Below are 15,566 nucleotides of genomic sequence, written 5' to 3' on the forward strand. Positions count from 1 at the left end.
CTTCAAAAAATTATGTCATGGCTTTAGAAGCTTCTGATAGGCTAATTGACATAATTTGAGTCAATTGGAGGTGTACCTGTGGATTTATTTCAAGGCCTACCTTCAAACTCAGCGCCTCTTTGCTTGACATCATGGGAAAATCAAAAGAAATTAGCCAAGACCTCAGAAATAAAATTGTAGACCTCCACAAGTCTGGTTCATCCTTGGGAGCAATTTCCAAACGCCTGAAGGTACCACGTTCATCTGTACAACAATAGTACGCAAGTATAAACACCATGGGACCAGCGCAGCCGTCATACCGCTCAGGAAGGAGACTCGTTCTGTCTTCTAGAGATGAACGTACTTTGGTAAGAAAAGTGCAAATCAATCCCAGAACAACAGCAAAGGACATTGTGAAGATGCTGGAGGAACAGGTACAAAAGTATCTATATCCACATAAAACAAGTCCTATAAGCCCCAAGGTTGCTTAGCAGTTCAGACGTCTTTTTCTGTTCCGTATTGTTTGTGTCCTGTATATATATTTACACCTCTCTTCACTTATCTTTTATTTATTTATTATCCAAGAACTCAACTACAAAAGCTTTCCTGCAAAAGCTTTCCTGCAACCCGCTTCACCAATTACTAAAAAGTAATATTTACCTCAAACTGAAAATCCATCGTGGAAGCCAGCCAGGGCTAATTCAGAAGCTAGCCTGAAAGCTAACCAGTAGCTACTCCGATAGCTAGCCAGAAGCTAATCTGTAGCTGCCCGAAATTAGCCGGTTTGCTGGCTAGCGTTGGTTTTCAGCTGCCCTCGTGTTTGGTCATCAGCTATTCCTCTAGCTCGATAATCTACCGGCACTTTTGTGCAACGCGACTCGGACCGGAGCATTCCGGGACTTTTCTTCTCTCTCAGTTTCCCGCGATTCCAGCCGCAGGCTCTGGTCACTTGCACCTTGACTTCGCAGCTAGCTAGCTGCAAACCGTGTGACGATTGGCTTACGTCGACCCCGGAGCAAACTCAAATCATCCTGGAGCTAGCCAGCTGAGGAGTTCCATCACCATCCGGACACGTTTCTTTTGTTGCTGCTGCAGATACGGAACCCACCGGGCCTTCACGTCTGACTGCCGACGTTATCTGCCCGAGGGATTTATCCAACTGGCACCTCCGTCCGACGTTACCTGAACGCTCACCTGAGGCCCGCTAATCGTTAGCTGTCTTATCGGCTGCTACCTGAATAAGCATACCGGACAACTATTATTTATTTTTATTTTTATTTTTTATTTATTTTTTTTTTTCTCCTTGGGTCACTATATCTATTCTGCCAATTTGGATTGATCCCCTCTTCCACACGGAACCCCACTACACGGGAACTTTTCCAAGCTGTTTAAAGGCACAGTCAACTTAGTGTATGTAAACTTCTGACCCACTGGAATTGTGATACAGTGAAATAATCTGTCTGTAAACAATTGTTGGAGAAATTACTTGTGTCATGCACAAAGTGGATGTCCAAACCGACTTGCCAAAACTATAGTTTGTTAACAGTACATTTGTGGAGTGGTTGAAAAACGAGTTTTAATGACTTCAACCTAAGTGTATGCAAACTTCCGACTTCAACTGTATGTTTTCGTACCGCTGTTGTTTATTTTCTGGCCTTACCATTCTCATTTTTGATTGAGAATAGTCCTACAATTCGTCTTTAGCCACATTTCGGAATTGTGTTTCTGCTCAATGATTTGCATTGTCAAGATGGCGAGATATTTTTGTTGTGGTTTGCACAACTGTTGTTTCGGTTCCCCAAATAGCCACAGTAGACATGACCACTACTGGACATTCGTCTATTTAATCATCTAGGCTTGGATGGATGAACCTTAGTTGCAGCAGTGGGAGTGACTAAAGTTATCTGGACTGATGTTGTATTGGGTGGTTATACTGTAGGTCACCGGAGTTTTTGTCTGAGGGGTAGGCCTACAAGAGTATTGGTAGACATTGGCAGCAGGGTCCATTCCTATCTCCAGCTCCTTTTCCCACTGACCTCCCTGCCTTATTTGGCAATGCTGTCTAACTGGCGAAAAATGAAGAGGAAGGAAGAATTCTGCTTTTAGGAAAGAGAGCAAATCTCAGATGCACGTAATTAGAGACTAGGCTACCTAGGAACTTTTTAGTTGTCTTGATCCTGCCCTCCCTGCTAAACATCTGTCCTAAATGTTAATATTTTTCTCTTTGTCAGAAATAGAGCACAAGGTCCTGCACGGGTTAATCCCCCTTGACTTTTCCCACCATGTCCAGCCCTGTCTTGTGCTTTTGTATTATAATAATACACCATGGTGTTTGATTAGATGCAAGACCAGGCAGTTCATTTTAGCAAGACAAGTGCAAAGTGTGTTCATGCCACAGTACAGAAGGAAAACCATATGCTGATTTCCTGGAACCAAACCAGACCTTACATCTCTGACATACAGAAGCAGACTCACTCAGGGAGCAGCATTCTGTGCTTGGTTGGAGATTGATCAATACTCAACTGTGATATTAAACTCAGCAAAAAAAGAAACATCCTCTCACTGTCAACTGAGTTTATTTTCAGCAAACTTATTAACATGCATAAATATTAGTATGAACATAACAAGATTCAACAATTGAGACATAAACTGAACAAGTTCCACAGACATGTGACTAACAGAAATGTAATAATGTGTCCCTGAAAAAAGGGGGGGGTTCAAAATCAAAAGTAACAGTCAGTATTTGGTGTGGCCACCAGCTGCATTAAGTACTGCAGTGCATCTCCTCCTCATGGACTGCACCAGATTTGCCAGTTCTTGCTGTGAGATGTTACCCCACTCTTCCACCAAGGCACCTGCAAGTCCCCGGACATTTCTGGGGGAAATGGCTCTAGCCCTCACCCTCTGATCCAAAAGGTCCCAGATGTGCTCAATGGGTTTGAGATCCGGGCTCTTCGCTGGCCACTGACATTCCTGCAATCAATGGGATTGAGATCTGGGCTCTTTTCTGGGCATGGCGGTACCACATGAGGGAGGAGGATGTCTTCACTGTAACGCACAGCCTTGAGATTGCCCGCAATGACAACAAGCTCAGTCCGATGATGCTGTGACACACCGCCCCAGACCATGATGGACCCTCCAACTCCAAATCGATCCCGCTCCAGAGTACAGGCCTCAACGTAATGCTCATTCCTTCAACGATAAACGCAAATCCGACCATCACCCCTGGTGAGACAAAACCGTGACTCGTCAGTGAAGAGCACCTTTTGCGAGTCCTGTCTGGTCCAGTGACGGTGGGCTTGTGCCCATAGGCGACGTTGTTGCCAGTGATATCTGGTGAGGACCTGCCTTACAACAGGCCTACAAGCCCTCAGTCCAGCCTCTCTCAGCCTATTGCGGACAGTCTGAGCACTGATGGAGGGATTGTGCGTTCCTGGTTTAACTCGGCAGTTGTTGTTGCCATCCTGTACCTGTCCCGCCGGTGTGATGTTCGGATGTACCGATCCTGTGCAGGTGTTGTTACACGTGGTCTGCCACTGCGAGGACGATCAGCTGTCCATCCTGTCTCCCTGTAGTGCTGTCTTCGGCGTCTCACAGTACGGACATTGCAATTTATTGCCCTGGCCATATGCCTTCTTGCAGCATGCCTAAGGCACATTCACGCATATGAGCAGGGACCCTGGGCATCTTTCTTTTGGTGTTTTTCAGAGCAGTAGAAAGGCCTCTTTAGTATCCTAAGTTTTCATAACTGTGACCTTAATTGCCTACCGTCTGTAAGCTGTTAGTGTCTTAACAACCGTTCCACAGGTGCATATTCACTAAGTGAGCTCATCCTTCTAGAAACTGTCATCATTGGCCAGTGGAATGAGAACTTCCATAAACATGGCTAACTCGATGTTATCGCTTTTTGAAGTAGCAACATATGAGGGGCATTATCTTGTGAATTTATAAGCAAAGCCCTGCTCTAGACCTTACATGTCATGAACAAAAATGTGATTCCGCATTCTATAGGTTCTCCACATCAAGGCATGCTACCTACCAGTAAACTGCTTCAATCAATTCATTGTGCGCCTGAGAAAATAGGCACCCCATTTTGCAGGCAGCTGGTCACTCACACACTCACTGCACGGCTGCTTGACAGTTCCCTTCAGTTTGTTCCACCTGTCTAGCTAGCTAAAGAAATAACTAAACTTTAGTTAGCGAGAATATACAAAAAACTTAAAGACCGCTAGGTATAGGCCTACTGTTGTTGTTTTTGAAGTCTGATGACCCACAAGTGTCGAAACAAATAGGGAAAGATAAAAGCCTGACTCAGCAGGTACTATTAGTTAGCTAGCTAGCTGTACCAGTTTTAGCTGGCCAGCTAGTTTTTTTTATTGCGCTTGCTGGCTCGGTAATATTATATGGAAGCCAGTCACTTAATAAAATTGGGAAAGAGTCTATTACCAAAGTACAGTTGTTCCTGGAGTGCTTAAGAACTTTTGAGGCTGTAATTTCTCCAAAATACGAAATAAACGCCTGTTAAGCAGCAGTTTGTTTACTGCCATACTAGCTCTGGGCCTGGCTTCCCGATAGCTATGGGCGAGTGTTTAAAATCAAATGTATTTATAAAGCCCTTTTTACATCAGCAGGTGTCATAAAGTGCTTAAACAGAAACCCAGGCTAAAACCCCAAAAAGCAAGCAATGCAGATGTAGAACGGTGGCTAGGAAAAACTCCCTAGAAAGGCAGGAGCTTAGGAAGGAACCTAGAGAGGAACCAGGCTCTGAGGGGTGGCCAGTCCTTTTCTGACTGTGCCGGGTGGAGACCAGGTTGACTGTGGACAGCCAGGAGTCATCAGGCCAATTAGTCCTGATGCATGGTCCTAGAGCTCAGGTCCTCCGGGAGGGCAGGGAGAGAGGGAGAATTAGAGGGAGCATACTTAAATTCACACAGGACACCAGATAAGACAGGAGAATTACACCAGATATAATAGACTGACCCTAGCCCCCCTGCACATAGACTATTGCAGCATAGATATTGGAGTTTGAGACGGGGGGGGTCGGGCGACACGGTTTCCCCGTCCAACAATACCCCTGGACAGGGCCAACCAGGCAGGATATAACCCCACCCACTTTGCCAAAGCACAGCCCCCACACCACTAGAGGGATATCAACAGACCACCAACTTATTACCCTGAGACTAGGCGGAGTATAGCCCACAAACATCTCCAACACCGCATGAACCCGAGGGGGCGCAAAACCGGACAGGAAGATCACGTCAGTGACTCAACCCATTCAATTGACGCACACCTCCTAGGGACGGCATGGAAGAGCACTAGTAAGCCAGTGACTCAGCCCCTGTAATAGGGTTAGAGGCAGAGAATCCCAGTGGAGAGAGGGGAACCGGCCAGGCAGAGACAGCAAGGGCGGTTTGTTGCTCCAGTGCCTTGTCGTTCACCTTCGCACCCCTGGGCCAGACTACACTTAATCATAAGACCTACTGAAGAGATGAGTCTTCAGTAAAGACTTTATCCGGGTAGCCGGAGAGTAGAGCATTGCAGTAGTCTAATCTAGAAGTGACAGAAGCATGGATTAGCTTTTCTGCATCATTTTTGGACAAAATGTTTCTGATTTTTGCAATGTTACGAAGATGGGAAAAAGCTGCCCTTGAAGTATTCATGATATGTTCGTCAAAAGAGAGATCAGGGTCCAGAGTAATGCAGAGGTCCTTCAGTTTTATTTGAGACGACTGTACAACCATCAAGATTAATTGTCAGATCCAACAGCAGATCTCTTTGTTTCTTGGGACCTAGAACTAGCATCTCGGTTTTGTTTGAGTTTAAAAGTCAAAACATTTGTCGCCATCCACTTCCTTATGTCTGAAACACAGGCTTTCAGGGTAGGCAATTTTGGAGCTTCACCATGTTTCATCGAGATGTACAGCTGTGTGTTGTCTGCATAGTAGTGAAAGTTGACATTGTGCTTCCGAATGACATCACCAAGAGGTAGAATATATATATATAGTGAAAACAATAGTGGTCCTAAAACGGAACCTTGAGGAACAACAAAACATACAAATTAAATCAAATTTTACTGGTCACATACACATGGTTAGCAGATGTTATTGCGAGTGTAGCGAAATGCTTGTACAAATGATTTGTAAGAGTTTAATTCATCATTGCTGAAGTGAAAGCCATCCTCTCTTGGGGAATGCTGATTTTTACTTAGCTTTGCGACAGTATCGAAAAATAAATGTTGGATTGTTCTTATTCTCCTCAATTAGGTTGGAAAAATAGGCTGATCGAGTTGCATTGAGGGCTCTTTAATATTGTACGCTACTGACTTTCCAAGCTCTTTTCTGGTACTGTCTTTCCGTTCTAATTTTCTGGAAACTTGCTTCAGGGCTCGAGTATTTTCTGTATACCAGGGAGCTCATTTCTTGTGACAAATGTTTTTTGTTTTTAGGGGAGAGACTGCATCTAGGGTATTACGAAAGGTTAAATTTATATCCCCAATTAGGTGGTTAACCGATTTTTATACTCTGATGTCCTTGGGTAGGTGGAGGGAGTCTGGAAGGACATCTAGGAATCTTTGGGTTGTCTGAGAATTTATAGTGCGGCTTTTGATAATCCTTGGTTGGGGTCTGATCAGACTATATGTTGCGATTGGAAACGTAATAAGATGGTGGTCCGATAGTCCAGGATTATGAGGAAAAACATTTAGATCCACAATATTTGTTACACAGGACCTTAATTAGATCTAGGGTATGACTGTGGCAATGCGTGGGTCTGGAGACATGTTGGACAAAACCAACTGAGTCGATGACCAAAACAAACTGAGCCGAAAGCCTTTTGGAGTGGGTCTGTGGACTTTTCCATGTGAATATTATCTGTCATGACTACAAGGTCCGATATAAATTCAGGGAACTCAGTGACGAATGCTGTATACGGCTCAGGAGGCCTGTAAACAGTAACTATGGATAACAATATCCCTATACTCTCTACATTTGCCAGTTTTAGCCTTAGCCAGCACCCTCTTCAGATTAGCATTTACGTCTGTAGCCCTGCCCCCTGGTAAACAGTGTTTGATCGCTGGATTATTCTTTTGAAGTCTAATATTGCGGGTAATGGAGTTGCCAATGACCAGGATTTAAAATTTGTCAGAGCTATTGGTAGGAGGCTTCGGTGGCTCAGACCAAATCGTAACGGGTGGAAGAGAGACCTTAGAAGGCTCGGCATCTGACTCTGACTCATTGCTTAATGGGGAGAACCTGTTTTAAAGTTTATGTTGGCTGAATTAGCGACACCAGTTGAGCATGCCAACAGCATTTCTTACCAGAAGCCTTGAAAAATTGTCCAGCTGCGGGGACTGTGCGTGGGGGAAGGGATTTATACTACTATCTGTACTTACTGGTGACAAATGCTGTTTCATTCTTTCCTACACTTAAATTGCCCATGCCTATCGATTGCATATGAAGCTGGGCTTGCAACTCGGCTATCTTCACCATGAGGCGATAGTTCTCCTGTAGATTATGAGTACAGCGACTGAAATTAGATGGCATAGCGTTAATGTTACTATTTAACTTTTTGGCTGGTGGAGATCCTGTAGAAACATGTCCAGATAAAGCATCCGGGGTGGAAAAAGTTGTAAAAAAAGTATCAAGTTCAGCGAGGAAAAAAGTTAAACGTTGGTAAATGGGTTAAATGCATAATTTTAATTAAACGGTTATTAAAAGTTTAAAAAAATAAGTTTGGCAGGTAGCAACAAGCAGCACGGAGGCAACGCAGAGATGTGATGTCACAGTTAATTTTAAAGATGCATCGTTCTTATAATGGCCAAACAACTCACATCACATAGGGAGAACTTTCAATAAGTGAGTTGTTGGAGCATGTGTTGATACTGATAGGATCGAAAGACATGCAGCGCTGATCTCGGATCAGCTTTCTTCATTCAAATCTTGAACTGAACTTAACCTTAACATTATAATTATTCTACAATACTGGTGACGGATCAGCTCTTAGAAATATATTATTGCCTATTTGGCTGGCTGCAAACCTTGCTGCTTATTCTAATGCTTACTGTCACGGTCGTCATAATGAGGAGACCAAGGCGCAGCGTGGTAAGCGAACATAACTCTTTAATAAAAGAGAGAACACTGAACTAAACAAAACAACAAAACGAACCGTGAAGCAATATGGCTAGTGCAGAACAGGCAACTAAACATAGAATAACAACCCACAAAATACCCAAGGAATATGGCTACCTAAATATGGTCCCCAATCAGAGACAACGATAAACAGCTGCCTCTGATTGAGAACCAATCTAGGCAACCATAGACATATAAACACCTAGACTAGAAAAACCCCTAGACATACAAAACCCCCTAGACAATACAAAAACTAAACAAACCACCCATGTCACACCCTGACCTAACCAAATAATAAAGAAAACAAAGATAACTGTATATAGGCCTATGTAGCCTATACTGTATTTATATTTTATTTGCAGTCATCTCAGTTTTCATTCATCTTTTTATTCTTTGCTTGTTTGTAACCATTTCAAAGACTGTTTGGAGATTTAGTGGTGCTGCTATGAAGGTTCTAAAAATTAATTTAGCCCTAAAATGATTTTGGGAAACTGGGCCCAGAACAAAAATGCAGCCGACATTGAATGCATGAAGTGAATACTGTGCTGGTAGTGAACTACTTTGTTAAAGGCAATGTCAGAAGTTCCTTCTGGAACTGAAGTTCTAGTTTATTGTGGGCATCTATTGCAAATTTCAAGGTTCCAGAGTTATTGGGATTCCATTGAAATGACTCTGAGATTGGTCAGTAATAGATATGGATGTAGAACAATGGAGCTCTCGTGTGGTTCTGAAAGTCCTATCAGTCATGGCTACAGTTCCCCCTGCACAGTGAGAGGATAGCGTTCTCTCGCAGTGAGAGAAGGCTTTGCATTTGAAGTATAGCAGAGTCTATTGAGGGCAATTCAAGAGATGACCTCAAGTGATGACATGACCAAGTGCTATGGCATCAGCATGTTTCAACCTTATTTGCCTAAGTTTCCTCATGGGGCTTCAAGGTTGGTTTGGGATGGAGCAGTGTACTCGTCTTCACCCCACCTCTCCAGCCTCTCACAGGCCTCATCACTCCTCCAGGTAGCCACAGCAACAGGACTGAGACTCCATGCAAGACTCCGTGTGCCTGAGCACTGAACAGAGGGAAAGTGTACCTGGCTAAATCCTAAGATCCCCGTTGAGTATTAATAGCCCTGTTAAGCTATTTAAAAGGACTGGTTTCCATGGAGCTTTAACCCAGCGTTTTAAACCTCACTTCTTCCTCTCTGATGTGGGATTGGTACATTGCAACAGTAATTGCTTTGGTGACATGTCTGACACTTAGGTGTGTTTCTCTAGGAAATCTTACTCCCTGCTAGGACAACTCATTCCTGTCAGTGATAGACTGTCTCTGACTGTATTCATACACTTCTCACAGAGCTGTGATAACATGGACGAAAGGAGAAGGCGATGGTATTTGAAGAATGTCACCTGTTGACCCTTTTATCATTGGATCATCACAGTCTGGCCGAGTATGCTGTATTTAACGTGACTGTGACAATTCTGTACTAAGTATTATATATAGTAGTACATTATTATATTATTTAGTACAGTGGGCCTGCTGTGTAAACTTCCATTTATTTGATCTAAAGCAGCATTGTTTTAAGCATTTCAATGGCTTGTTTTATGTTGATTCCTGTCTGTTCCTCAATATTTGCACTGTGGGTTGTGTCATACTGTACCCTGCCATTTCCTGCACAGTTTGCCAACTGTTGTTAAAAAAAGAAAAGACACAACCCTTCCTTCGTACTGTGTATCATTTGCTTACACCCCTCCCAATTCTGTCCTCCTATCCTAATTCCCCTAACATGGTCTTCTTCACTCCATAAACCCACTTCCTCTCCCTCGCTCATTTACCTATCCCTCTCTCCTATTGTCCCTGGCTCTCTTTTCTTCACCTCCTCCTGTGCTTATCCATCTCGCTCTTCCCTCTCCCCCACCATGCATCCCATGACAGCTAATCCCTGTACTGTGGCGTTCGTTGGACGAGTTTTGTGGTGGCGCTTGGTGCTCACTGGAACGGCAGTTTTTTACACCTGTCACAGATAATCAGGTCCCCCATTGTGCCTTGCCGGTAGCCAGCCTCGGGGACTGGAGGAGGATCTAGGGTTTTCTGTCAGGTCTCACCATCATCCTGTTGTATTGATTTAGAGATATTCATGTTCTTGTTATACTGACAGCCAATTACTCCTCCATGCCCTTTTGGTAAATATTCCCACCACTTTATTCATCATGCACTCAATGTTATGGATTTGATGATAAATCAGCACATCTTTTCTCTGACTCTCCTTCTCTGTTCTTCTTTCCAGACTGCCTTTTCAAGCTGTGCCCCATGAACAGGTACTCTGCACAGAAACAGTTCTGGAAGGCAGCAAAACCAGGGGGAAACAGCACGACTGACACAGTACTACTGAACAAGCTCCACGTGAGTACCCTCATCCCAATGGTTTCTATTCATTGTTCTCTAACTCGACTGCTTCCCATTCTGCTTTCCGGTTCTAATCTGCATGCGTTGCCGTGTTGTTGAGGTCAAGAAAATCATTACAAGTGAGACACTCCACTTTTATTACACGCCATAAAGCCAGATCGGTATTTCATAAAGTACTGCATCTTATTCTTAATGTGTTTTTGGAGCACTAAATCTAAAGGCATGGACAGACCGGTAGGATTGTTGAGCGTCTCCGGCCCAAGAGTACTTCACACCTCTGAACAGAGTACTGGCCGTAATTTTCATACCAAGTGCAAACCGATTCTACATGTAGAAACAAGTGAAAATGATGGCAATCACCAACGGTGGGTGGTCCCATTTAAACACACCGCGTAGACAGCAAGCGAATGAATAGCGAACAACCGGCCCCGAACTGTGCAGACCGACAATCGGTCTGTTGAGTTTTCTCTTTCGTTTGTGGCTATTGTATTGTCTGACATAATAATATTTTATCCCTATGTTTCAGCATGCTGCTGATCTGGAGAAGAAACAGAATGAATCTGAGAACCGAAAGCTGCTAGGAACTGTAATCCAATACGGAAATGTAATTCAGGTATGACCAGGAAGAGTAAGGGTAACGTGGTAACAATGAGATTGAGTTTGGTATAGCCATACCATGACAGTGTCATTAAGGTTAGTGAAGAGCCTGGAGCAGAAAGGCAATACAGCTCCTCCATTAATGCAGACAATTATCATCCAGGCCTTATCATCCTCTGCATATTTGACCAGTGAAAGTTTACCACACAGAAGTGAGATTATCATGTCACAGGGAAACCGGTCTAATGGACCACTAGAAGTAGATGTGCTCTATAGTAGGGGAGAGTGGGTTAAGTTGAGGTCCCTTGTTTCTAGGAAACCATACAGAAAACCAATAATTTGACCAAATATTTAGGAAGAGGTCATCATTTTGTGGAGTCTGTGAAGGAAGAAACCACATGGAAAGCAAGTTTGGTCCCAAAAATGTATTTTCACCAAGTCAAATGAATGTATTGTGTTAGAGGTTTAATGATGCTTTTATCTAAACCAAAGTAGATATTTATTTATATTTATCTATTGATCAGTTGGGGTCTCTATAAGCTTCAATATGAGTTCCTAAACCGAGCATGAAAGTGTATCCTTGTAGCTGTGGAGGCTAATATAGTCAAAATGTTTGCCTTGGGGTAAGTTGAGCCAATGGAAGTTCAGCAAATTGAAGTGTTTTCTTCCCAGGTGTAATGCAAGGCATTATAGCTGGGATATGAGGTAAGAACAGGGCCTGGAATATGTTAAAAGTTAGGTGTTAAGCCTGTGTTAAAAGATGCTTAAAATGATTAATTTACAAAAAAGTCCTATACTACTTGTCCTATACTACTTGTGTTGAAAACTGTAATGTTCACATGAATTCAGATTTTTTGTGGGGGGGATACACAACATCCTGAAATATATGTAGATATCTTTGTTAGAAAGAATAAACATTTTTCCTTGAAGGAGTGACGCTGAATGTAAAAATGTAAAACTTACCCAACTCTCCCCTATGTCAGTTGGTGTCAAGTGACAGACCCATTGTATTAGCGATATCTATCATCTAAAAAGGCAAAACACCTGCATATATTTTAGGACAGCTATCTCCTGAAAAATGGTGCTCATGCTTTCAGAACTGTATTTGAGGAAGTTGTACAGTAGGCCAATGGGGTTTATGTGTTTTAGGGGTGTGATGACAGGAAAGGTATTGAGGGCAGTAGGGTACAGCTGTGCTCCTCTGCCAGTGTTTAATATTTAACACAGTCTTACTACACTAGTAAGTGGGTAGCTACAACACTTGAGAGAATGCATTGTAAACGCATATATCTGTAATTGTCTGAGACATTTTGAACTACTTGTTTTTTCAGTCCCTGCTTTCTCCCTCAAAACAAACAACCACAACCAGAAAGGTTGGTTAAGGTCTAGTCTCACAGTACCAATCAAATGTATTTATAAAGCCCTTTTTACATCAGCCGATGTCATAAAGTGCTATACAGAAACCCAGCCTAAAACCCCAAACAGCAAGCAATGCAAATGTAGAATACCTGTTTGAGGCGGCGAGGCTGGTTGAGGTCAATAGTGTAAACATGCCTGATTTATGTCTTAGTTGAAATTATGGAGCAAAGAAGGTCATGAGAAATAAACTCAGCAAAAAAAAGAAACGTCCTCTCACTGTCAACTGCATTTACTTTCAGCAAACTTAACATGTGTAAATATTTGTATGAACATAACAAGATTCAACAACTGAGACATAAATTTAACAAGTTCCACAGACATGTGACTAACAGAAATTGAAAAATGTGTCCCTGAAAAAAGGGGGGGTCAAAATCAAAAGTAACAGTCAGTATTTGGTGTGGCCACCAGCTGCATTTAGTACTGCAGTGCATCTCCTCCTCATGGTCTGCACCAGATTTTCCAGTTCTTGCTGTGAGATGTTACCCCGCTCTTCCACCAAGGCATCTGCAAGTTCCCGGACATTTCTAGGGGGAATGGCCCTAGCCCTCACCCTCCGATCCAACAGGTCCCAGACGTGCTCAATGGGATTCGCTGGCCATAGCAGAACACTGACATTCGTGTCTTGCAGGAAATCACACACAGAATGAGCAGATGGCTGGTGACATTGTCATGCTGGAGGGTCATGTCAGGATGAGCTTGCAGGAAGGGTACCTCATGAGGGAGGAGGAATTATTCCCTGTAACGCACAGCGTTGAGATTGCCTGCAATGACAACAAGCTCAGTCCGATGATGCTGTGACACACCGCCCCAGACCATGACGGATCCTCCACCTCCAAATCGATCCCGCTCCAGAGTACAGGCCTCGGTGTAGCGCTCATTCCTTCGACGATAAACGTGAATCCAACCATCACCCCTGGTGAGTCAAAACCGCGACTCGTCAGTGAAGAGCACTTTTTGCCAGTCCTGTCTGGTCCAGCGACGGTGGGTTTGTGCCCATAGGCGACGTTGTTGCCGGTGATGTCTGGTGAGGACCTGCCTTACAACAGGCATACAAGCCTTCAGTCCAGCCTCTCTCAGCCTATTGCGGACAGTCTGAGCACTGATAGATGGACTGTGCGTTCCTGGTGTAACTCGGCAGTTGTTGTTGCCATCCTGTATCTGTCCCGCAGGTGTGATGTTCAGATATACCGATCCTGTGCAGGTGTTGTTACACGTAGTCTGCCACTGCGAGGATGATCAGCTGTCCGTCCTGTCTCCCTGTAGCGCTGTCTTAGGAGTCTCACAGTACGGACATTGCAATTTATTGCCCTGGCCACATCTACAGTCCTCATGTCTCCTTGCAGCATGCCTAAGGCACGTTCATGCAGATGAGCAGGGACCCTGGGCATCTTTATTTTGGTGTTTTTCAGAGTCAGTAGAAAGGCCTCTTTAGTGTCCTAAGTTTTCATAACTGTGACCTTAATTGCCTAAGCTGTTAGTGTCTTAATGACCATTCCACAGGTTCATGTTCATTAATTGTTTAGGGTTCATTGAACAAGCATGGGAAACAGTGTTTAAACCTTTACAATGAAGATCTGTGAAGTTATTTGGATTTTTATGAATTATCTTTGAAAGACAGGGTCCTGAAAAAGGGACACTTTTTTTGCCGATTTTATATCTGAACAAGTGCCTTGGATTATTCTTATATATATTAATAATAATAATCCAGGGGGAGAAAAGGGGCCATTCCTTTGGGGATTTCTAGGAATGGCCACTGTGCCATTATTTGATATCTAACTCCAAATCTCCTTGTAGATATACTCCATGATAGACTCAGACTGTGACATGCATCTGTACACTTATTATGTTTACATGCACGTATGAGTTTATAACTGTGTCTGTTGTTTGCCACTGTTTCAGCTGTTGCACTTGAAAAGCAATAAGTACCTGACAGTGAATAAGCGACTCCCTGCCCTGTTGGAGAAGAATGCAATGAGGGTGACGCTGGACTCTGCAGGCAACGAGGGCTCCTGGTTTTACATTCAGCCCTTCTACAAACTGCGCTCCCTGGGAGACAGTGTGAGTGTCTAGCCCAGGGTTGGCTGTAGTGTGAGTCAAAGGTCAGATAGGAGGTCTTGTCATGTCTCTCTATAGAACAATGGTAAAGCCCAGACAACAGCCTTTCCTCTCAAGAGCAAGACGTGATGCTCATTGATTGTTCTGATTCATAGCTATCGGTATTGTTCTCTTCAGGTTTCAATTTCTTAATTGGTGGATATGCCTAGCATTTTAACATTTAACCATTCAGGCTAGCTGGTCAAAGTTGTATTGTCAGTAGGCATCTAGATAAAGAGTGATTAAGAGCTTAACATGTAAAGATCTCACTGAAAGTTCACATGATGAGTCTGGCACACAAGATTCTTAAAGCTCCTGGCGTCAGTGGCCACAGCAAAAATCATTACCACAGGGATCTCTCGGACAGCACTCCTCTATTAACGCTTGATGCCGCTTAAGCTTACCTGCTTTATAAATAGAATCAGGGGTGTATAGAATTGACAAGTTGTACAAATACATGAATATATCATTACCTATTTTGACATTGTGATGGCTTCAGGGTGTGTACTAGTTCAATTGCAAGTAGGCTACCGTAGGTAAGTTCATTAGCTTTAGCCATTAGGGTATTTCTGGCTGAATGATTCCTGTGCTGATGAGATGGTCCAGTGTGGCCACCTAGTGCTTGGTAGCCAACATGGTCTGATGTGAACAAGTCAACCAATGTGTTATCATTATTTGCCTGGTGTTACATAGCACCAAGCACTAGTTATATACATTAAGAGGATAGTGGATGTTGACAGGAATGAATCATGCGGTGGTAGTTCTCAGACCTGTGCGGCAGGACATCCCGTGCGGCAGCAGGATTTCACCTGGCTGTTATAAGACCACAGCTGTTCTCTTTCATTGTGCAATCAACTGTTGCCAGAAGTGGAAAGCTTCTGGTTATCTTGAAGGGCACCTTTCCTCTGCTCTAAACTAATCTGACCCCTCCCTGTGTGCGTGTGCCTGAGCTG

The 15,566-nt window shown here is 43.5% G+C and overlaps 1 protein-coding gene across 4 annotated transcripts in view; it reads left to right on the forward strand.

The window, feature by feature from the left end:
* The window catches only part of LOC111969857 (inositol 1,4,5-trisphosphate-gated calcium channel ITPR1-like), a 148,620-nt gene that overhangs the window by 25,803 nt on the left and 107,251 nt on the right, over positions 1-15,566 (forward strand). For all 4 annotated transcript variants that reach the window (XM_023996185.1, XM_023996186.2, XM_023996187.1 and 1 more), the window contains exons 4-6: positions 10,385-10,500; positions 11,030-11,116; positions 14,419-14,577. In XM_023996185.1, coding sequence (XP_023851953.1) covers positions 10,385-10,500; positions 11,030-11,116; positions 14,419-14,577 — 362 coding nt within the window. The remainder of the gene's footprint in view (positions 1-10,384; positions 10,501-11,029; positions 11,117-14,418; positions 14,578-15,566) is intronic.

This window comes from Salvelinus sp. IW2-2015, linkage group LG11, assembly GCF_002910315.2.
Source record: "Salvelinus sp. IW2-2015 linkage group LG11, ASM291031v2, whole genome shotgun sequence".
In the NCBI taxonomy this organism is placed as follows: domain Eukaryota; kingdom Metazoa; phylum Chordata; class Actinopteri; order Salmoniformes; family Salmonidae; genus Salvelinus; species Salvelinus sp. IW2-2015.